The sequence below is a fragment of the Dromiciops gliroides genome, chromosome 2 (assembly GCF_019393635.1).
Source record: "Dromiciops gliroides isolate mDroGli1 chromosome 2, mDroGli1.pri, whole genome shotgun sequence".
Lineage (NCBI taxonomy): Eukaryota > Metazoa > Chordata > Mammalia > Microbiotheria > Microbiotheriidae > Dromiciops > Dromiciops gliroides.
In genome coordinates, this window is record NC_057862.1 from 166,138,215 (window position 1) to 166,155,883 (window position 17,669).

The window sequence follows — 17,669 nt, forward strand, 5'->3', positions numbered from 1 at the left end:
GGGTAGCATCAAATCAAATTCTTTGCAAACTTTAAAAAAGTATGTAAAATGATCCATTTTGATGCTTTGTAATTTCAATTTTTGTGGTTATCATCTACATTGTACCCCAAAGGTTTGTGAATTTGTTTTCTAAAAAAATTATTTTGATTACTGTATTTCAATAAAATTGGCTTCCTTTGTAATTCCATATATTTGATTTTATGCATTTAAAAACATTCTGAGAAGGGGTTCACAGGTTATACTTTACTACTGAAAGGATCCATGATACAAAAAAGGTTAAGAACCCTTGTCTAGAATGGAATAAAAAATGCTGTATATAACTATTCAGAGGACTTTTTTCTTTTAAGTGAGGCAATTGGGGTTAAGTGACTTGCCCAGGGTCACACAGCTAGTAAGTGTTAAGTGTCTGAGGCCGGATTTGAACTCAGGTACTCCTGACTCCAGGGCCGGTGCTCTATCCACTGCGCCACCTAGCTGCCCCACAATCTTTGTTAAATTTTAAGTCAGATATTTTTATTTTATATAGACTCATTTTATAGTTCTTAAGTTTACATAATTAAGTATAACTAACTTATAGAATTTATAGCTTCAAACTTAAATATTTAGGCTGATTTTTATCATAAGTTATCTATTAATACAGTACAGAACATTTTGGTGTAATGAGATTAGACATTGTAAATACCTAGACAATATGATTTAACATGCCAATGTTTTTTACATGCAACATTTTAGTAATCCATGTAATGGATAAAGTCAAACTATTTAATCTTAGACTTAAAAAATATATTGGATAAAGGTCAAACTATTCAATTTTGGGGGGGGGCAATGAGGGTTAAGTGACTTGCCCAGGGTCACACAGCGAGTAAGTGTCAAGTGTCTGAGGCTGGAGTTAAACTAAGGTATTCCTGAATCCAGGGCTGGTGCTTTATCTACTGAGCCACCTAGCTGCCCCCAAACTATTCAGTTTTAAATGGTACTCTTATGTGAAAGTACCAATTTAATAAAATTTGTGGAACATGATACTATTAGAGATAAAAATTTAATTTCAACACTTGAAAAATTAAAGCTGATATTGACTTAATCTCAAATATTAATTATAAATAAATTATATTCTCATTATGCTACCTTTTCGAAGAAAGTAGCTTAATTATTGTTTTGTTTTATAGTTTGCCAGAGTTTGGATACCTGATCCTGAGGATGTCTGGAAATCAGCAGAGCTGCTCAAAGATTATAAACCAGGAGATAAAGTGCTTCAGCTACGCCTTGAGGGAGGCGAGGTAACATTTTCTGTCTTCACCAGTTCACAGGATTTAGGTGCTCTGATGTTTACTACTTGTGTTACATTGGATGAGTTACTAGCTATGCATCATTTTTCCTTCTCACCCATAAAATGAGTGGGTTGGACTACAGCAAGTGATCTTAAAAGACACGCTTAGCTATAAATTTAAAGATATTATGTCAAAGAGGAGAAATTTCAGAAACTAAAGGTTGCTGATAAGCTTGGATAGTATAGTGTGCTTAGCCTAGGTTTGCAGTTTCCCTTTTTCCAATGTTATGTTTTTGCCTTCTAGATTGATATATAGTTAACAAATTATTCATGCCAATGAAGTGCACATGTGACACGGATAATCCAAAATAGCAGGAAATCAAAAATATTATTTTCACCATCCCCAATTCCAAATTTGTCTATTTGATTTTTGCTTAAACTGATGTTAAAATTAATATATAGTACACATACTAGCTAGAGCTGGAGGAAACCAGCCCAGGATTAGATATTTAAGTCAATCAACTTACAAATATCTATTGAGGAAAAGCATTGTAGAAAATACAAAATGTTTACTGTCATGATTCCTACATTCAAAGAAAATGTAATATGGGGGAAATAAAACAAACACATGAAAAAATAACTAATTGTACAAGAGAGTTCGAAAAGCAGAAGTATATGGTTAATTGCCAATTGAATTTTATGAAGCTAATTAGTACTATGGAAATTCATGGAGAGGAAAAAGCTGTGGACTTAAGTGGTCTGAGAAGGTCTGAGTCTTAAAGGTTGGGTAATATTTACACAGGTAAAGAGGCAATGTTCTTGGCAGATGGAATGGTTTGAACAAAAACATGGAAGGCAGGAAACCACAAGATGCATTTGGCTTCATGGCTTACCAGTTCTACCAACTTTCTGTCATGTCAGAAAGTGCCAGGAATTGACAATCTCATGTTAGAAATAAATAAAAATTAGAAACAGTAGTTGAGATCCATCGATAGCAATGAGTTAGAAATAAAAATGTATTTTGTTTTTATTTAAATAATCCATACAGGTATTATCTTTTCAATTTTCAGGATTTGGAATATCGCCTAGATCCAAAGACAAAGGAGCTGCCTCACTTACGAAACCCTGATATCCTTGTGGGTGAAAATGACCTCACAGCTCTCAGCTATCTTCATGAACCTGCTGTGCTCCATAATCTCAGAGTCCGTTTTATTGATTCCAAACTTATTTATACTTATTGTGGTAAGTCTATATCTCAGACTGTCTATATCTCAGACTGTCATAAAACCATAGAACACATCATGCATGAGAAGACAGACTAGAGATTTTTTTTAGGGAGGAAGGAAATAAAATGACATACAACATTATTGGTCAGTCTTAGTGGTTTTCTTCAGTCATGTTGCATCTTATGGTGAATAGCTTCTTGAAGTTATGTAGTTTGTACAAGAATAATACAAAGTGTTCCAAAAGTCTTAGTGCAGTTTTAAGCTTTAATAGTTTAAATAAACTATGACTAGATGGGGGGAAACACCAATATAAAAATGCTTAAATAAACTATTAAAATAAAACTTAAATTAAGTTTTTTTTGTTTTTAAATTAAGTTTTAATAGCTTAAAATTGCACTAAGACATTTTGGGATATCCTGTACAGAAGTGGGGAAATATGTCTTTGTCTTTGTATAAGTTATAGGCCAAGTAAATGCCAACCATCTATTGTAAGAGCATCTCTTGCACAAGACAGCATAGTCTATGTATGTACTAAAGATTCTAGTACCTAATCTTTGAGATTCATGAGAGCTGATAGTATTCTTTTTCTCAAAGGTTTTTAACCATAACTGAAACAACTCTAGGGCTAAATGTTTTCTTTGTTCCTTAATTTTTTCAGATCCTTCTTACTACGGTGACACTTTGCATTCTCTTCCTTTACCATGAACATGAACACCTGCTTGCTGTTTTGTCATTCTGGTTCATAACATCTAACTCTGATTATCTTTGCATCTCTCTTTAGCTACTATGTATGTATTGTTTCTCTCCATTGCTAACTTTTTGTCTAACACTTTCCCATGACTTCTTCCCTGTTAATCTTCATAGAACCTTAAAATATAGTCCTAGAACCTCCATTTTCTTCTCTCTATGTTCACTCTTTTAGAAAGCTTTTTTCAGCTTTCATCCTTATTAATCTCCTTATACCATCTGGTACTATGAGCCACCCAGAGCCCTAGCTAGAAATGTTTATGCCTGAGACAGGCAGAGAGAAAGATGCCCTCAAATGAACTTTTTGCGACTCATTCTGTGAAAATAATACAACAAAGAATTAAAACATTCAGTTGTACAGAAGGGGGAATGAGTTATTATGGTAGATAGGTATTAATAACATAAATCTATCTAGTTTCTTCCTATTTTAAATAATTATTCTTGCTAATTAGGTGTTACCTTTGTACTTTCTAGCTGTTGGAGGGGTGCAGGTTGCATTTTGATGGTCAGGGTCTAAATTCCAGACATTTCATCCTAGTCAGTGGCTCTGGACTACCTTTTCTTCTTTATATTCTTTACACCCTTGGATTTCATGATGTCATTTCCCCCATCTATCAGTCACCAAAAGGATGGGAATGAAGGGCTGTACTGAGTTGGCCACAATGGAAATAGAGGAGTTGGATTTAAGTTTGAGAAGAGAGAGAAGAGGAAGAGTCAAAGATGGAATGATATAGTATAAAACATATCTGAGCAAGAATAGATCTTGTCTACAATATTCCTGTTATGCAGTCATCAAGGTCTATATGAAGATCTTCAATGAAGGGAAACTTGCTGACTACTACTCAAGAAATTGAAGAATAAGATTTGATTATGTGTCTATCATGTGCCAAGTACTGGCCTTGATGATTGGAATACAAATGTCAAATTAAGATAGAGCTTCTCCACGAGGAGCTCATAATCTATCAGGTAGACGTGACATGTTCCCAGTTAAAAATAGGCTATATACAAAATATACAGTGATGGATTGAGAGAAAGAGGATGTGGGAGGAATAACAACTATTGGGAATTAGGAAAAAGCATTTCTTTGTAGGTGAAATTCTTGAGCTTTCAAGGGAACTTTGAGGAGAAGTTTGGAGTCTCAAGAGTCAGGTGATGAAGGTGAGCATTCTGTTCCTATACAAAGGCCCTAGAGACAATCGATAGAATGTCAGATATAGAGAATTTTGAGCAAGTCAGTTTGCCTAGAGTGTAGAATGAATGAGGAAGAGTAATATTTAATAACCTTGAAAAGATAGGTTGGGGCTAGATTGTGAAGGACTTTAAATGCCAAACAGAGGAGGAAATGGGGAGTCACTTGAGCTTCCTGAGCAGAGGAGTAACATTGTCAGACTTGCACTGTAGAAATATCAGTTTGGTATCTTATCAATTAGGGAATTACTGTGGTAGTCCAGATCAGAGGTGATGAGTGCATGAACGATGGTGGTTGTGGTGTGAGGAGAAAAAAGGTGGTATATATGAGGGGTGTTAAGGAAGTGGAATGTTCAACGGGATTTCACAACAGATTGGATATAGGGTGAGTGAAAGTGAAGAGTCAAGGCTGACTGCTATGTCGCAAACCTTGATGACTTGAAAAATGTTGATATCCTTGATAGAAATAAGGAAGTCAGGAGGAGGAGTAGCAGCCCATTTTACTTTGGGATAGTGCTAATTATTAGGAAATTTGCCTCATATCATAACAAACTCTATTTCTTTCCTCTTTCTACCCATTGCTCCAAGTTCTGCCTTTTGGTAACAAGCAGATTGTCTGATTTCTCTTCTGTATCATAGGCCTTCAAATATTGAAAAAAAGCTAGCTTGTGTGTCCTTAAGTCTTCTCTTTTCCCAGATAAACATCTCTGTTCCTTCAAGCAATTTGCATATGACATATTTTTCAGTTTTCTATCTTTTTCTGGACATAGCTTGTCAGCAGACATAATAAATATGGTTCCCAGACTTGGACAAAATACTCCAGCTGTGGTGTAACCAAGGAATTTTACAGTGGTACTGTAACCTCCTTTGTTTTTTTACATGGCTTCTATAAATACGACTTTAGGTCATAATTTTCTGGCTGTCATGTCACATGATTGACTCATATTTCATATGTAGCACACTCAGTACCCCAGTTTTTTAAAAATGTGAAGTCTACCAGGTTTCCCTCTTATACTGTACCAATACTGTATATTTGGCAATTGATTTTCTTTCTCCTATTTTGTTTACCTTGTATCACACAATTAGTACTCTGTTATATCAATATATAAGGCTATCTTGATCTTTAATTTTTTCATCTGTGTATGCCTTATTTTCTCACCATGATGTACTATAAATTCCCTGGGGCCAAGGATAGTGTTTTGTCCTTTTTCTTTTTTAAAAGAGGAAGCATTGTGGTATAATATAAAAGGTGTGAGGCTGGGATAAGGAGCAACCCAAGTTTGAATCCTGTCTCTGACTTGTATTAATTATATGACCACATTCAAGTTCCTTAATCTTACTAGGCCTCAATTTCCTAGTCTGTAAAATTGAGGTAGTAATTAACTCAGGAGTAGTACTTAATTCATAAGGTATTGAAAAGATCAGATGAGGTGATAGATATATGTATATATACATATATGTTATATATATTATAGCACATATGTATATGTGTATAAATATGTATGTGTATTTATATCTATAGATAGATAGTGCTTTTCTAACCTTAAAATGTCTATGTTAGACGCTGTTATTATTATAATGACCCATAGTTCCTAGGAAAGGTCTCTAGGCACATAGTAGGTGGTCACCATAAACTTGTTGACTAATTATTATCCCTTCATCTTCTATATACCAAGGAAAACTTGATATAAGAATATATTATGGAAAAATGATCAATGGGAGGGAGAACTCTTGTAAATTATTTCCACCGTAGATGTCTATAATGTATTAGTATGTAAGGGTGGGAGGGAAGCTGTTTAGGAATTCTCAGAGTAACTGCAGCCCCAATATTGCTAATCCCTAAGAACCCTGATCTTACTAGTGGATGCTTTCTTTCAACTCTGTTACTTATCCATCAATCACTCAATCAACAAGTATTTATTAAGTTCACTATGTGTTAGGTACCGTGCTAAGCATTAGTGTTAGAAATACAAAGAGTAAAACAGTTACTAGTCTCACACCCTAAAGGGGGAGACTACAAGTACATATATATATATATATATATATATGTATATATATATATATATATATATATACACACACACAATAAATATAAAAAGAATAAATACAAATTAATAGAAAGTAATTACATGTAAAGTAGTTTGGGAAGAAGGTCACAAGAAGTAGGGGAGAAGAGAGGAAGCTTGTACTTGAGTTGGATCTTTTTCTTTTTTCTTTTTGTGAGGCAATTGGGGTTAAGTGACTTGCCCAGGGTCACACAGCTAGTAAATGTCAAGTGTCTGAGACTGGATTTGAACTCAGGACCTCCTGAATCCAGGGTCAGTGCTCAATCCACTGCGCCACCTAGCTGCCCTTTGAGCTGAATCTTGAAGTAAGAGGGATTTTCTAAGGCAGAAGTGAGAAGGGAGTACACTCTAGACATGGTGTGACATGCATGACAGACAGGGTAAAGACACAGTGATAGGAGGTTGAGTGTTATGTGTGAGGAACAGACATAAGGCCAGTTTGGATAAATCAGAGCACAGGAGGAGAGTAATGTATGATGTAGCTGGAAAGAGGGGTGTGAGGTCAGGCAGTCAGTAAGCATTTATTAAGCATTTAACATGGATTTGGGGCTTATGCTAAGCATTGGGGATACAAAGAAAGGAAAAATCTGGCCTTTGCTCTCATGGAGTTCACATTCTAATGGATGAGCAACATGCAAATAACTTTATACTTACAATGTTTATGTGTGTGTATGTGTATACTATATGTACACTATATACATATATATAGGCTGTATATATACATATACAGTATATATACATTGAAAATGAAAGTTAATATCAGAAGGATATGTCTCTGTGTGTGTGTGTGTGTGTGTGTGTGTACCAAGAAGGGCCTCTTACAGAAGATAATATTTGAACTGAATCTTAAAGGAGAGTAAGGAAGCCAGAAGGTGGAGGTGAAGGAGAAATTTATAGTTATGGGGGAAATAGCCAGTGAAAAGGCAGAGTTGGGGGGAGATCATGTGAGCAACAGCAAGTAGTCCAGTGTAGACAGATTATAGGGTATGTGGGAGGGTGGGAGGTATAATAAAACTGGAACATTAGGAAGGGGCTAGGTGGTGAAGGGCTTTAAATGCCAAACAAATTTTATTTTTTAATTTTTTTGGTGAGGCAATTGGGGCCAAGTAACTTGCCTAGGGTCACACAGCTAGTAAGTATCAAGTGTCTGAGGTCAGATTTGAACTCAGGTCCTTCTGACTCCAGGGCTGGTGCTCTATCCACTACACCACCTAGCTGCCCCACCAAACAAATTTTATATTGGATACTGGAGGTAATAGGGAACTACTGGGATTGATTGAATAAGGATGAGTGGGAGTGGTATGACATAGTGACATAGTCAGACTTGCACTTTAGAAAAATCTCTTTGGCAGCTGAGTGGAAGGTATATTAGAGTAGGGAGACTTGAGACAGGGAAACAACCAAATGGCTGTTGCAATAATCTAGGAGAGATGTAATGACCCACACCAAGGTGGTGGCTATATGAGTAGAAAGAAGGAGAAATTTATGGGATTTGTTGTGAAGGTAGATATGTCAAATCCTGACAACAGATTAGATATATGGAGTCAATGTAAGTGAAGAGTTAAGAATAACACTGACATTGTGAGCTTGGGTGACTGGGAACTTGATGGTGCCTATGACAAAAATAAGAAAGTTGAGAAAACGGGAGGGTTTGAATGGGGCAAAAATCTAATAAGTTCTCTTTTGGATATGGTGAAATGTCTTTGGAACATCTATTTTGAGATGTCCAAAAGGCAGTTAGTTAGTGATATGGAACTGTTGGTGGGGGGGGGGAGGAATGGGGGGAGAGAGAGAGAGAGAGAGAGATACGAATGGATGAACAGACAGTATAGAAGGAGAAGAGAAGAGGGCCCAGTATAGACTCTTGGGGGAAACCAGCAGTTAGTAGACATTCTCCAGATGAAGATCTACAAAAAAGGACAAGTAGGAGGAGACAGGTAGGAGGAGAACCAGGAGAGAACAATATCAAGAAAACCTAGGGAGGAGAGCATATTTAGGAGGACAGGGTGATCAATAGTGCCCAGTGCTTCAGATAGGTGAAGAATTATGAGGACTGAGAAAAGGCTACTGTTTTTTGGTAATAGAGATCAATGTTAACTTTGGAGAGAATAGTTTCAGCTGAATGATGAAATCAGAAATCAGATCCCAAAGTTTAGAAGTAAGAAGAGAGTGTTAGGCACTTAGTATAGAAGACTTTCTCAAGGAGTTTAACTGAGAAGGGGAAGGGATATAGGATGGTATCTAGTAAGGATGGTCAGCTCAAATCAAGGGTTTTGTTGTTTTTGTTTTTGTTTTTTTGTTTTTAGTGAGGCAATTGGGGTTAAGTGACTTGCCCAGGGTCACACAGCTAGTAAGTGTTAAGTGTCTGAGGCCGGACTTGAACTCAGGTACTCCTGACTTCAGGGCCGGTGCTCTATCCACTGTGCCACCTAGCTGCCCCTGTTTTTTTTTTTTTTTAAAGAAAGGGCAGTAATAAATGAGCCAGTTGGGGGAGATGATGAAGATTAGAGAGAAATTAGAGATGATAGTGGGGGCAATCTACTGGAGAACATAGGAGAGGATGAAATCATGGGTACATGTTTAGGGGTAGCCTTGGCAAGAAGAAGGACTATCTTTTAATGTAAGACACAATAAAGGAGGAGATAGTAGAGGAAGATGTCTGAGTAATAGGAGATGAGGACTATGGAAGAAGAAAGCCATGAGCAAATGTCTTTAGTTTTTTTCACTGAAGTATGAAGTAAGATTCTCAGCTGAGAGTATGGGAAATGGTGAGTGGCATGGAGGGCTTGCTAGAGGTTATAAAGTTAGAGATACCTACTGTAATAAAGGGCTTTGAAAGCTAAATAGAAGAATTGCTATTTTGTTTTCCCAGGAGGCAACAGGGAATCACTGGAGTTTATTGAATGAAGAGTGACATTGTTAGATCTGGGATTAAGTACAATCACTTTGGCAGTTATGTGTAGGATGGACTAGAGTGGTGTTATATAGGACCAATATCTATCAAGGTACAAAGTAAAAATGGCAAGCTCCTGCAACCAGTTATATGAAGTGAGGGAGAGTGAGGAGTTAAGAATGACACCAAGTTTATGAACTTGGGAAATCAAAAAAAACAGTGGCGTCTTCAGCTGAAATGGAGAAATTTAGAAGAGGGATCAGGGTTTTTTTGGGGGGTGGGTAGCAGGAAGATAATTAATTTTGTTTTGGTATTAAACATGATGAATTTGAGATGTCTATAAGACACCCAGTTTGAAATGTCCAATAAACAGTTTATGACGTGGGACTGGAACTCAGGAAAATCAGTAGAACTGTATATATAGCAATAAGTCATCTGCATAGAGATAATTAAACCCACAGGAGTTGATAAGGTCACCAAAGGAGAAAATATATCATGGAAGAATGAAATAAGCAGAGTTTTGTGGGTGCACTCACAGTTAGGGATCATGATTTTACTGATGAAGTAGCAAAGAAAACAGAACACTCAGATTATAGGATAATGAGAGTGTAGTGTCAGGAAAACCTAGGGAAAAGAGAATATTCGGAAGGAAAGGATAAATTAACAGCTTTAAATGTGACTAAGATATCTAGGATGAGACGAAATCATCAGATTTGGCAGTCAAGAGATTGCAGATAAACTTTGGAAAGAGCATTGTCAGTTGAGTAAAGTCAGAAGTCATATTACAAAGGATTTGAGCAAAGAGTGAGAGGAGATGAAATAGAGGCAAAGGTACAGATAACTTTTTCTAGGATTTTGGCTGTGAAAGGAAGGTGAGAGAGAATGATACTTTGAGGGGATAGTAGTGTTCAGGGAAGTTGTTTTAAGGATAGGGGAGACTTGGGCAAGTTTGAAGGTATAAGGTAAGGAACCAGTACATAAGAAGATGTTGGGGATGAAAAAGAGATGGAGAGGGAGAAGGAAGAAAAAGAGAAACAGAGAGAGAGAGACAGACAGACAGACAGAGAGAGACAGAGAGAAACAGAGAGATAGACAGAGAGAGACAGAGAGAAAGAGACAGAGAGGGAGAGGAAGAAAGATAGAGAGACAGAGGAGAGAAGAGAGGAGAATGATTGAAGATGCAATCTGCTAGAGTACATTTAGAGGGGTTGGCCTTGTCAAAGAGAAAAAGTATCTCATTATTAGACACTGGAGGAAAGGAGGAGAGATTAGGAAATGATGTCAGGGAGTTTTGAGTTGAAGAGAAAAGAAGAAATGCAATTCACATAGAATGACCTTCATTTTCTCAGTAGAGTAAAAATAAGAGAGTATCAGTTGAGAGAAAGGGGGTAGGTGTGTAAGGCTTGAAGAGAGAAGGGAAGGGTTGAAATAGCTTCTGTGGTGAGTGAGATAAGGAATCAATTAGGAAGGAATAAAAATATTGCCCAACTGAAGTTCAATACCATGAATCTATAATTTACCTAGTCAACACAGTTGTTTGACTTCTACTTCTATTCAATAACTCATTAGTAGAAAAGGAAGAGGAGAATGAATGGTTGGAATAATCCAGAGTTGAGGTTTGGAAAGAGATGAGTGGTGAATAGAACAAGGGGACAAGTGATACAAAAGTAGAGGATGATGAAAAATTTAATTGGATAATTAAAGAAGGAATTGGAAAAGGAAGAAAGCAAATTAGAGTAAGGTTTATGGTCTGAGAATGTATTGAGAAGTGTAAGAAATTGATTGGATGTCTCAGCTAAGAATAGATTTAAGAAGGGTGAGACACAAGGAGAAATGGAACAGTAGGAGTTTATGATCATAGTCATGTCAGAGTTTTTGATCAGGTAAGTGGAATACTTGGAGAAATTATGAGATTCAGGGTATGGCAATCCTTATGTATGACTGAGGTGGAGTGAAGGAATAGGTCCTGGCATTTAAGGAGATTGAGGAATTAGGAGTTTAAGGAATTTGAGAGAACATCAGTTTAGCTGCTGAAGTGCTCTAGTATCAAGGCAGAATTTGGGGAATAAAGGAAGGCAGTAACGCATGCACTGAGCTCCTTGAATAAGGAAGAATAGTAGATCTCGGAGCTTGTCTATAACAGTTATCATGATCTAGATTGGGTAGAAAATTTTAGTTGCTTGAACTTCAAAGGATGCAAGGTTTCTGAGTGGTGATGGTAAAGGAGAATATGAAAGTTGGAATACTCCAACTCTGATTATATAAGCTACAAAATATAATTAGATAAGCAAAGGAATATTGTGGCTACATAGGAATATGGAGTTTTGTCATAAACTGTATGATTTAAGGAGTCATTCAGTAGTCAAAAGATCCCCATGTACTGGGCTTTCTCTAGAGTTCCTTCTTTCTCTTTTCCATCTCTTTCCAAGTAATTTATACAACTCATTCTTTCTTTTTTTTTTTGCGGGGCAATGGGGGTTAAGTGACTTGCCCAGGGTCACACAGATAGTAAGTGTCAAGTATCTGAGGCTGGATCTGAACTCAGGTCCTCCTGAATCCAAGGCCAGTGCTTTAACTACTGAGCCACCTAGCTGACCCCCAACTCAGTCTTTCTGTTTGTTGCTCTATTTCTGCATTTCATTTTCTCATTTTGTTTCTGTGACCATGAATTTGTTAGAATATGTTTGATTCTTGTGGGGAGTTCAGTGAACTAGGTAGGATAGAGAAAGACATGAACAGACCCATTTATAAATGGAGGAAATGTGGATCAATTCAGACCATTTGGCAAAGGGGCTAGCTGTCAGGGCACGAGACCTAGTTTTGTACTTGGCCCTTTAGTTTTGTTTTGTTTTTGTTTTTGTTTTTGCAGGGCAATGGGGGTTAAGTGACTTGCCCAAGATCACACAGCTAGTAAGTGTCTGAGGTTTTTTTTTTTTTAATGTATGAGGTATTTTATTTTTTCCGTTACATGTAAAGATAGTTCTCAACTTTTGTTTATACATGCTTTACAATTTCCGGCCCTTTAGTTTTTAAGAGCAGTAATGGTTGAAATTAAAATAAGACTTTGGATTATTTGTGATTCTCACTATATTTCTCAGTTGAGTGACTGATCATATTTAAGAAATTACATTCCACCTCAGAAGACTCATTCAGATACTTTTGGCTGCCAAGCATCATGAAATTCAGTTGTAATCTTTGTACAAATTGTACAGATAAGGAGGGAGTCAGTGTTACTGTTGATCTTTCTTCTAGTAACCTTCCTCAAAACCTACCAGTATTATTCTGTGCTATGTGCTTTATTTTCTTTTGCAGGTATTGTTTTAGTAGCTATAAACCCTTATGAACAGCTGCCTATCTATGGCGAAGATATCATTAATGCATATAGCGGCCAGAACATGGGAGATATGGATCCTCACATCTTTGCTGTGGCAGAAGAGGCTTATAAGCAGATGGCCAGGTGAGGGAAAGATGAAATGTTTCATTTGTTGTAATCATTTCCTTCATTCCCAGAAGGCAATGCAGTGTAAAGGAGAGAGCACCAGATTGGGAGTCAGAAGATCTAGGAGATGATCTAAAAATGTCTGGATTTAATCAGAGAGTTTTAGGTCAAGAAAGTACTTCACACATAGGTCACTGAGCCTAGAACCCTCATTTCACAAATGAAGAAATTGAGTTTTGAAGAGGCGAAGGGACTTTTCCTCATATGCAAAATGAGAGAATTGGAGTAAGTGAACTCAGACATTCCATATCGCTCTAAAATTCTCTGATTAGGTCCAAACATTTTCAGATTATCTCCAAGGTTTATTTTTAATCTTAATGTTCAATTCAAGGGATTGAAACCCATAACATGACTAAATCTATACTGTGTATGAGTTTTATTTTTAATTTATTTTTATTTTTTGCAGGGCAACGAGGGTTAAGTGACTTGCCCAGGGTCACACAGCTAGCAGGTGTCAAGTGTCTGAGACCGTGTGTATGAGTTTTAAATGTACCAGATTTAGTACCTAGTCACTGTGGAAACAGTGGCCATTTTTCCAGCTCAATACCCTTAGATCTTAAAGGGTTTAATAAAAGCACTGAGTTCTGAATGAAATTTTCACGTTGAAAAACATTTATTTGTAAAGTGCCCATTAAATATCAGACACTAGATACCAGGCACTAGAGATACAAAGACAAATCCAAAACCAGTTCTTAGCAGTTCTCAAGTAGCTCCTATTTTTCATGATTATATCTGCTTTAATAAACACTCATTATTTAGTTTCAACCTTCTCTGTCTTCCTTGATTTTCCTATAACCCCTTTGGTACACTTTGAATTGGAAGTCCTTAAGCAGAGAAAATCTTAAGGACTGAGTTAGTCTTTTTAGCCATGAAAGGAATTACCTCATAAATTTAGAGATTATGTTTTGAAGAGTGGCATCATGGTACAACAGAAAAAATGCTGGACATGGAGTCATCGAGATTATGGGGTTTTTTGTTTGTTTTTTGGTGAGGCAATTGGGGTTAAATGACTTGCCTAGGGTCACACAGCTAGTAAGTGTCAAGTGTCTGAGGCCGGATTTGAACTCAGGTCCTCCTGATTCCAGGGCTGGTGCTATATCCACTGTGCCACCTAGCTGCCCCTTTTTCTTTCTTTCTTTCTTTCTTTCTTTCTTTCTTTCTTTCTTTCTTTCTTTCTTTCTTTCTTTCTTTCTTTCTTTCTTCATTCATTTATTCATTTGTTTATTTATTTATTTAGAGATTATGTTTTAATAAATCAATGTCCAATTAGAACCTGAATGAATGAAAAAGTGTTTGTTAAGTACCAACTGCATGATAGTCACTGTGCTAGGCACCAGGATGGAATCAATATATAAACAGTATGTACAAGGTCACAGGCTTGGTCCTAGATGAATTTGGCTATGTTAAAGAGATATAAAGCTACATACAAGTACAAATTTTAATATTGAAACTATTCTTCTTTTAGCTATCAATGTACAGTCCCATAATATCTTTTTAACAATAATAGGTATCAATAAAAATTGTGGAGAGGCTAAAAAAAAGGTGTGGAGTAAACTATTTGTGAGACCAGATTATGCCCATAAAAAAGATAAAATGATCAAAGAAAGAACAGAGTAGTACAGTGGTAGACTGCCAGGTTTGGAGTCAGGAAGTCCTGGCTCCAAGTTCTGCCTCTGACATACCTGCTGTAGGACCATGGGCAAATTTTTTCAGTTCTCACTGCCTCAGCAAACTCTGTAACAGACTACAGGTTACAGGTAAGTTGCTACTTTGCATTGATGGGGGAAGTTTCCATGCCATGATTTCCCTGAACCAAAGAAATCACAAATCCTTAGCCTCTACCACTTCTTCCCCCAAGAATAATCTCTTTAAGTATGTGCAGCCCTGTTCTACATCCCACAAGTTTAAGCTCTCAAATGGATTAGAGAACTCCCCTTCATCCGCAGGGGGCTTTTAGTTCTTCAAGCCAAGTTGGCTAGTGCCTTGTTTGCCAAGGCAGCAGAAGAGTACTGGTTTGTTGGAGCATTCTACTTTTCTTTTTTTCTTTTTATTTTTGGGGGGGGAATGAGGGTTAAGTGACTTGCCCAGGGTCACACAGCTAGTAAGTCAAGTGTCTGAGGCCGGATTTGAACTCAGGTACTCCTGAATCCAAGGCTGGTGCTCTATCCACTGCACCACCTAGCTGCCCCATTCTACTTTTCAAAGAAGAATTTGCATCAAAAGACTTCCCCAAAAAATTTTTGAAAAATGTTTACATGAAGGAATAAAACTTTTTTGAATATATAGGTGTTTTAAATTGAAGCTTCATCCTTAGTGTCATTGTTACTAGTGATCTATTGTTGATATTCATATTTCTGAGTTTTCTTTCTTTTTAGATGTATATTAGATGTTTCCTTAAATATTTATTTTAGTTACATTCAGTGAACTTATTTTGTATAGCTCCCCTGAGGCTATCTTAGCCTCATGAGTTGTATATTTCCTTCATTTCTTCCATTTGTTTTTCAAAAACAGGCTTCTTTTGTTTTTCAGTCAGTTTTTCCTACCTATAAGATGTACAGACATTTAAACAATTCATGCATACTTAGGCTTAGAACATCCAAATGATGTTGCTATGTTATTACTTTCATTTTTTCTTTTTTTTCTATTTATAAATGTATTTTATCATTTTGATCTTCAATACAAAAAGACAAAAAGTAGAACATTTTTGTGTAATAGGACAAAATAAAAAGATTCGATGTAAAACCTTGAATTTCCATTTCACACTGTTTACTTTAAAAAACCGCAACCTATGTAATAAGTGCTGTACACAATTTCCAAAGCTACCCTGCTTTTCTGTGCTTCCTTCTAAGTTTTCTTTTGTTCTCTGCTGTGCACTTTTTTTTTCTCCCACATCATCCTGCCTTAGAGGAGGCTACCATTAGACACAAATATATATATACATATATATATATATGTATATATATATGTATATGTATATGTATATATATGTAAAACCACACTATACATACTTTTATTTATCAGTTCTTTCTCTGGAGGTGGATAGCATCTTCTTTCGTAGGTCCTTTGTAATTGATTTGAGTATTTATAAAACCCAAAATGATTTACTCATTCAAAGTTGTTCTTAGAGCGATATTGATGTTACTATTTAGAATGTTCTCTTGGTTCTGCTCTTCATTATTTCATGCAAGTCTTTCCATATTTTTCTAAAATCAACCAGCTCGTCATTTCTTATAGCACAGTAGTGTTCTGTCATAATCATATACCACATGTACTCTTAAAATTTGACAAAGTTCTTTGTAAATTTAAGATGAGACCTTTATTTGAGATACTATCTATAAAATTTTTCTTCCAATTTTATGTTTTCCTTCTAATCTTGACTACATTGGTTTTATTTACACACAGCCTCTTTCATTTAATATAATCAAAATTATCCATTTTACACATGTAAGATCTGGTTCTGCTAAACCTCCTTTATTTTTTTTCCATTGCTTTTTTTTTTTTTTTTGCTTAGTGTTAAGGTAACATACTTTTCTGATAGAAATACATTTATCTTTTCTTAAATTAATAGTTAGGGTCTGTTTGAAAATTCCTGTTACTATAGAATTAGGTTCAGGGAAGACTCGGCTTCATCTCTTGCAATAAGGATGATCCCAATGATTTTTGTAGATAGATATAAGACCAATGGTTTTAGCAGCCAAGGTAATGAATGGTAAGGGGGAGAGTATGGTATAATGGGAAAAGTCCTGGATTAGTAATCTAGGCCTATCTCTCTCTCTCTCCTGGTGATAGTTGTGTGCTCTTAAACAGTATACTGAATCTATCATGGTTTTCCTTATTACCTTTTTGTGCAGGTATAGTGCATTATAACTCTAAATTTATGTATGTAACTCAGATTTCAAAAGCACATTAAAGTTTCCAAAGAACTTTATGCCAACTTTACAAAGTAATGTAACTATGATTATTGCTTTTTAACAAGTGAGAAAACTGATACTCAGAGAGGTTCATTTGCTTGTCCCCAGTCACAAAGAAAGTGTCAGAACCATGGCTCAAATTCGGATCTTCTAACTACTACTACTACTACTACTTATAGTACTAACAGCTATTTCTCAAATAGCACCTTAAGCTCTTTGCAAATATTATACTATTAGATATTCAATTGAATGTTGTATCTGTGGAATGGTTTCTTAATTTGAATAAATACCCCATATTCTGTTAATTTGCAGATTTGGCAAGAGGTTATTAATCTTTGAAATATATATATCTTTCCTTCCTAGATGATGGAAACGACTGAACAATCATTTTCTAACCTAGTAAGGGATGGCATAGTCTAGTGAGAAAAGACCTGGAGTAGGTGGCTAGTCCCAGGTCTGCTGCTGAAGAGCCATATATGACCTTCAACAGGACACTTAATATCTTTGTCACAATTTGTGAAGTAGGATAATGGCAACTGCCTTCCCTGCCTCGCGAGATTGTTGTGAGGATAAAATGAGAGCATATTGAAAAGTATAGAGTAGCATTCAGTATTATTGTTGAATCTCCTTCCTATCACTTTTGTTTCTTTGTTGCTTTTCATTTGACTTAACTGCTATTGACCTATTTATTTGTGGAATTGGTTTGTGGAGGTGTGCCATATTTTGTTATAAGGTTTTTGTTCTCATGTACTTCTTCTTCTTCTTTTTTTTAAGTGAGGCAATTGAGGTTAAGTGACTTGCCCAGGGTCACACAGCTAGTAAGTGTCAAGTGTCTGAGGCCGGATTTGAACTCAGGTACTCCTGAATCCAGG

The 17,669-nt window shown here is 36.2% G+C and overlaps 1 protein-coding gene across 1 annotated transcript in view; it reads left to right on the top strand.

Annotated features, from left to right (window-relative positions):
- The window catches only part of MYO5A (myosin VA), a 247,290-nt gene that overhangs the window by 86,571 nt on the left and 143,050 nt on the right, over positions 1-17,669 (top strand). The window contains exons 2-4 of the mRNA XM_043981532.1: positions 1,167-1,277; positions 2,338-2,509; positions 12,700-12,844. Of these exons, the coding sequence (XP_043837467.1) occupies positions 1,167-1,277; positions 2,338-2,509; positions 12,700-12,844 (428 nt within the window). The remainder of the gene's footprint in view (positions 1-1,166; positions 1,278-2,337; positions 2,510-12,699; positions 12,845-17,669) is intronic.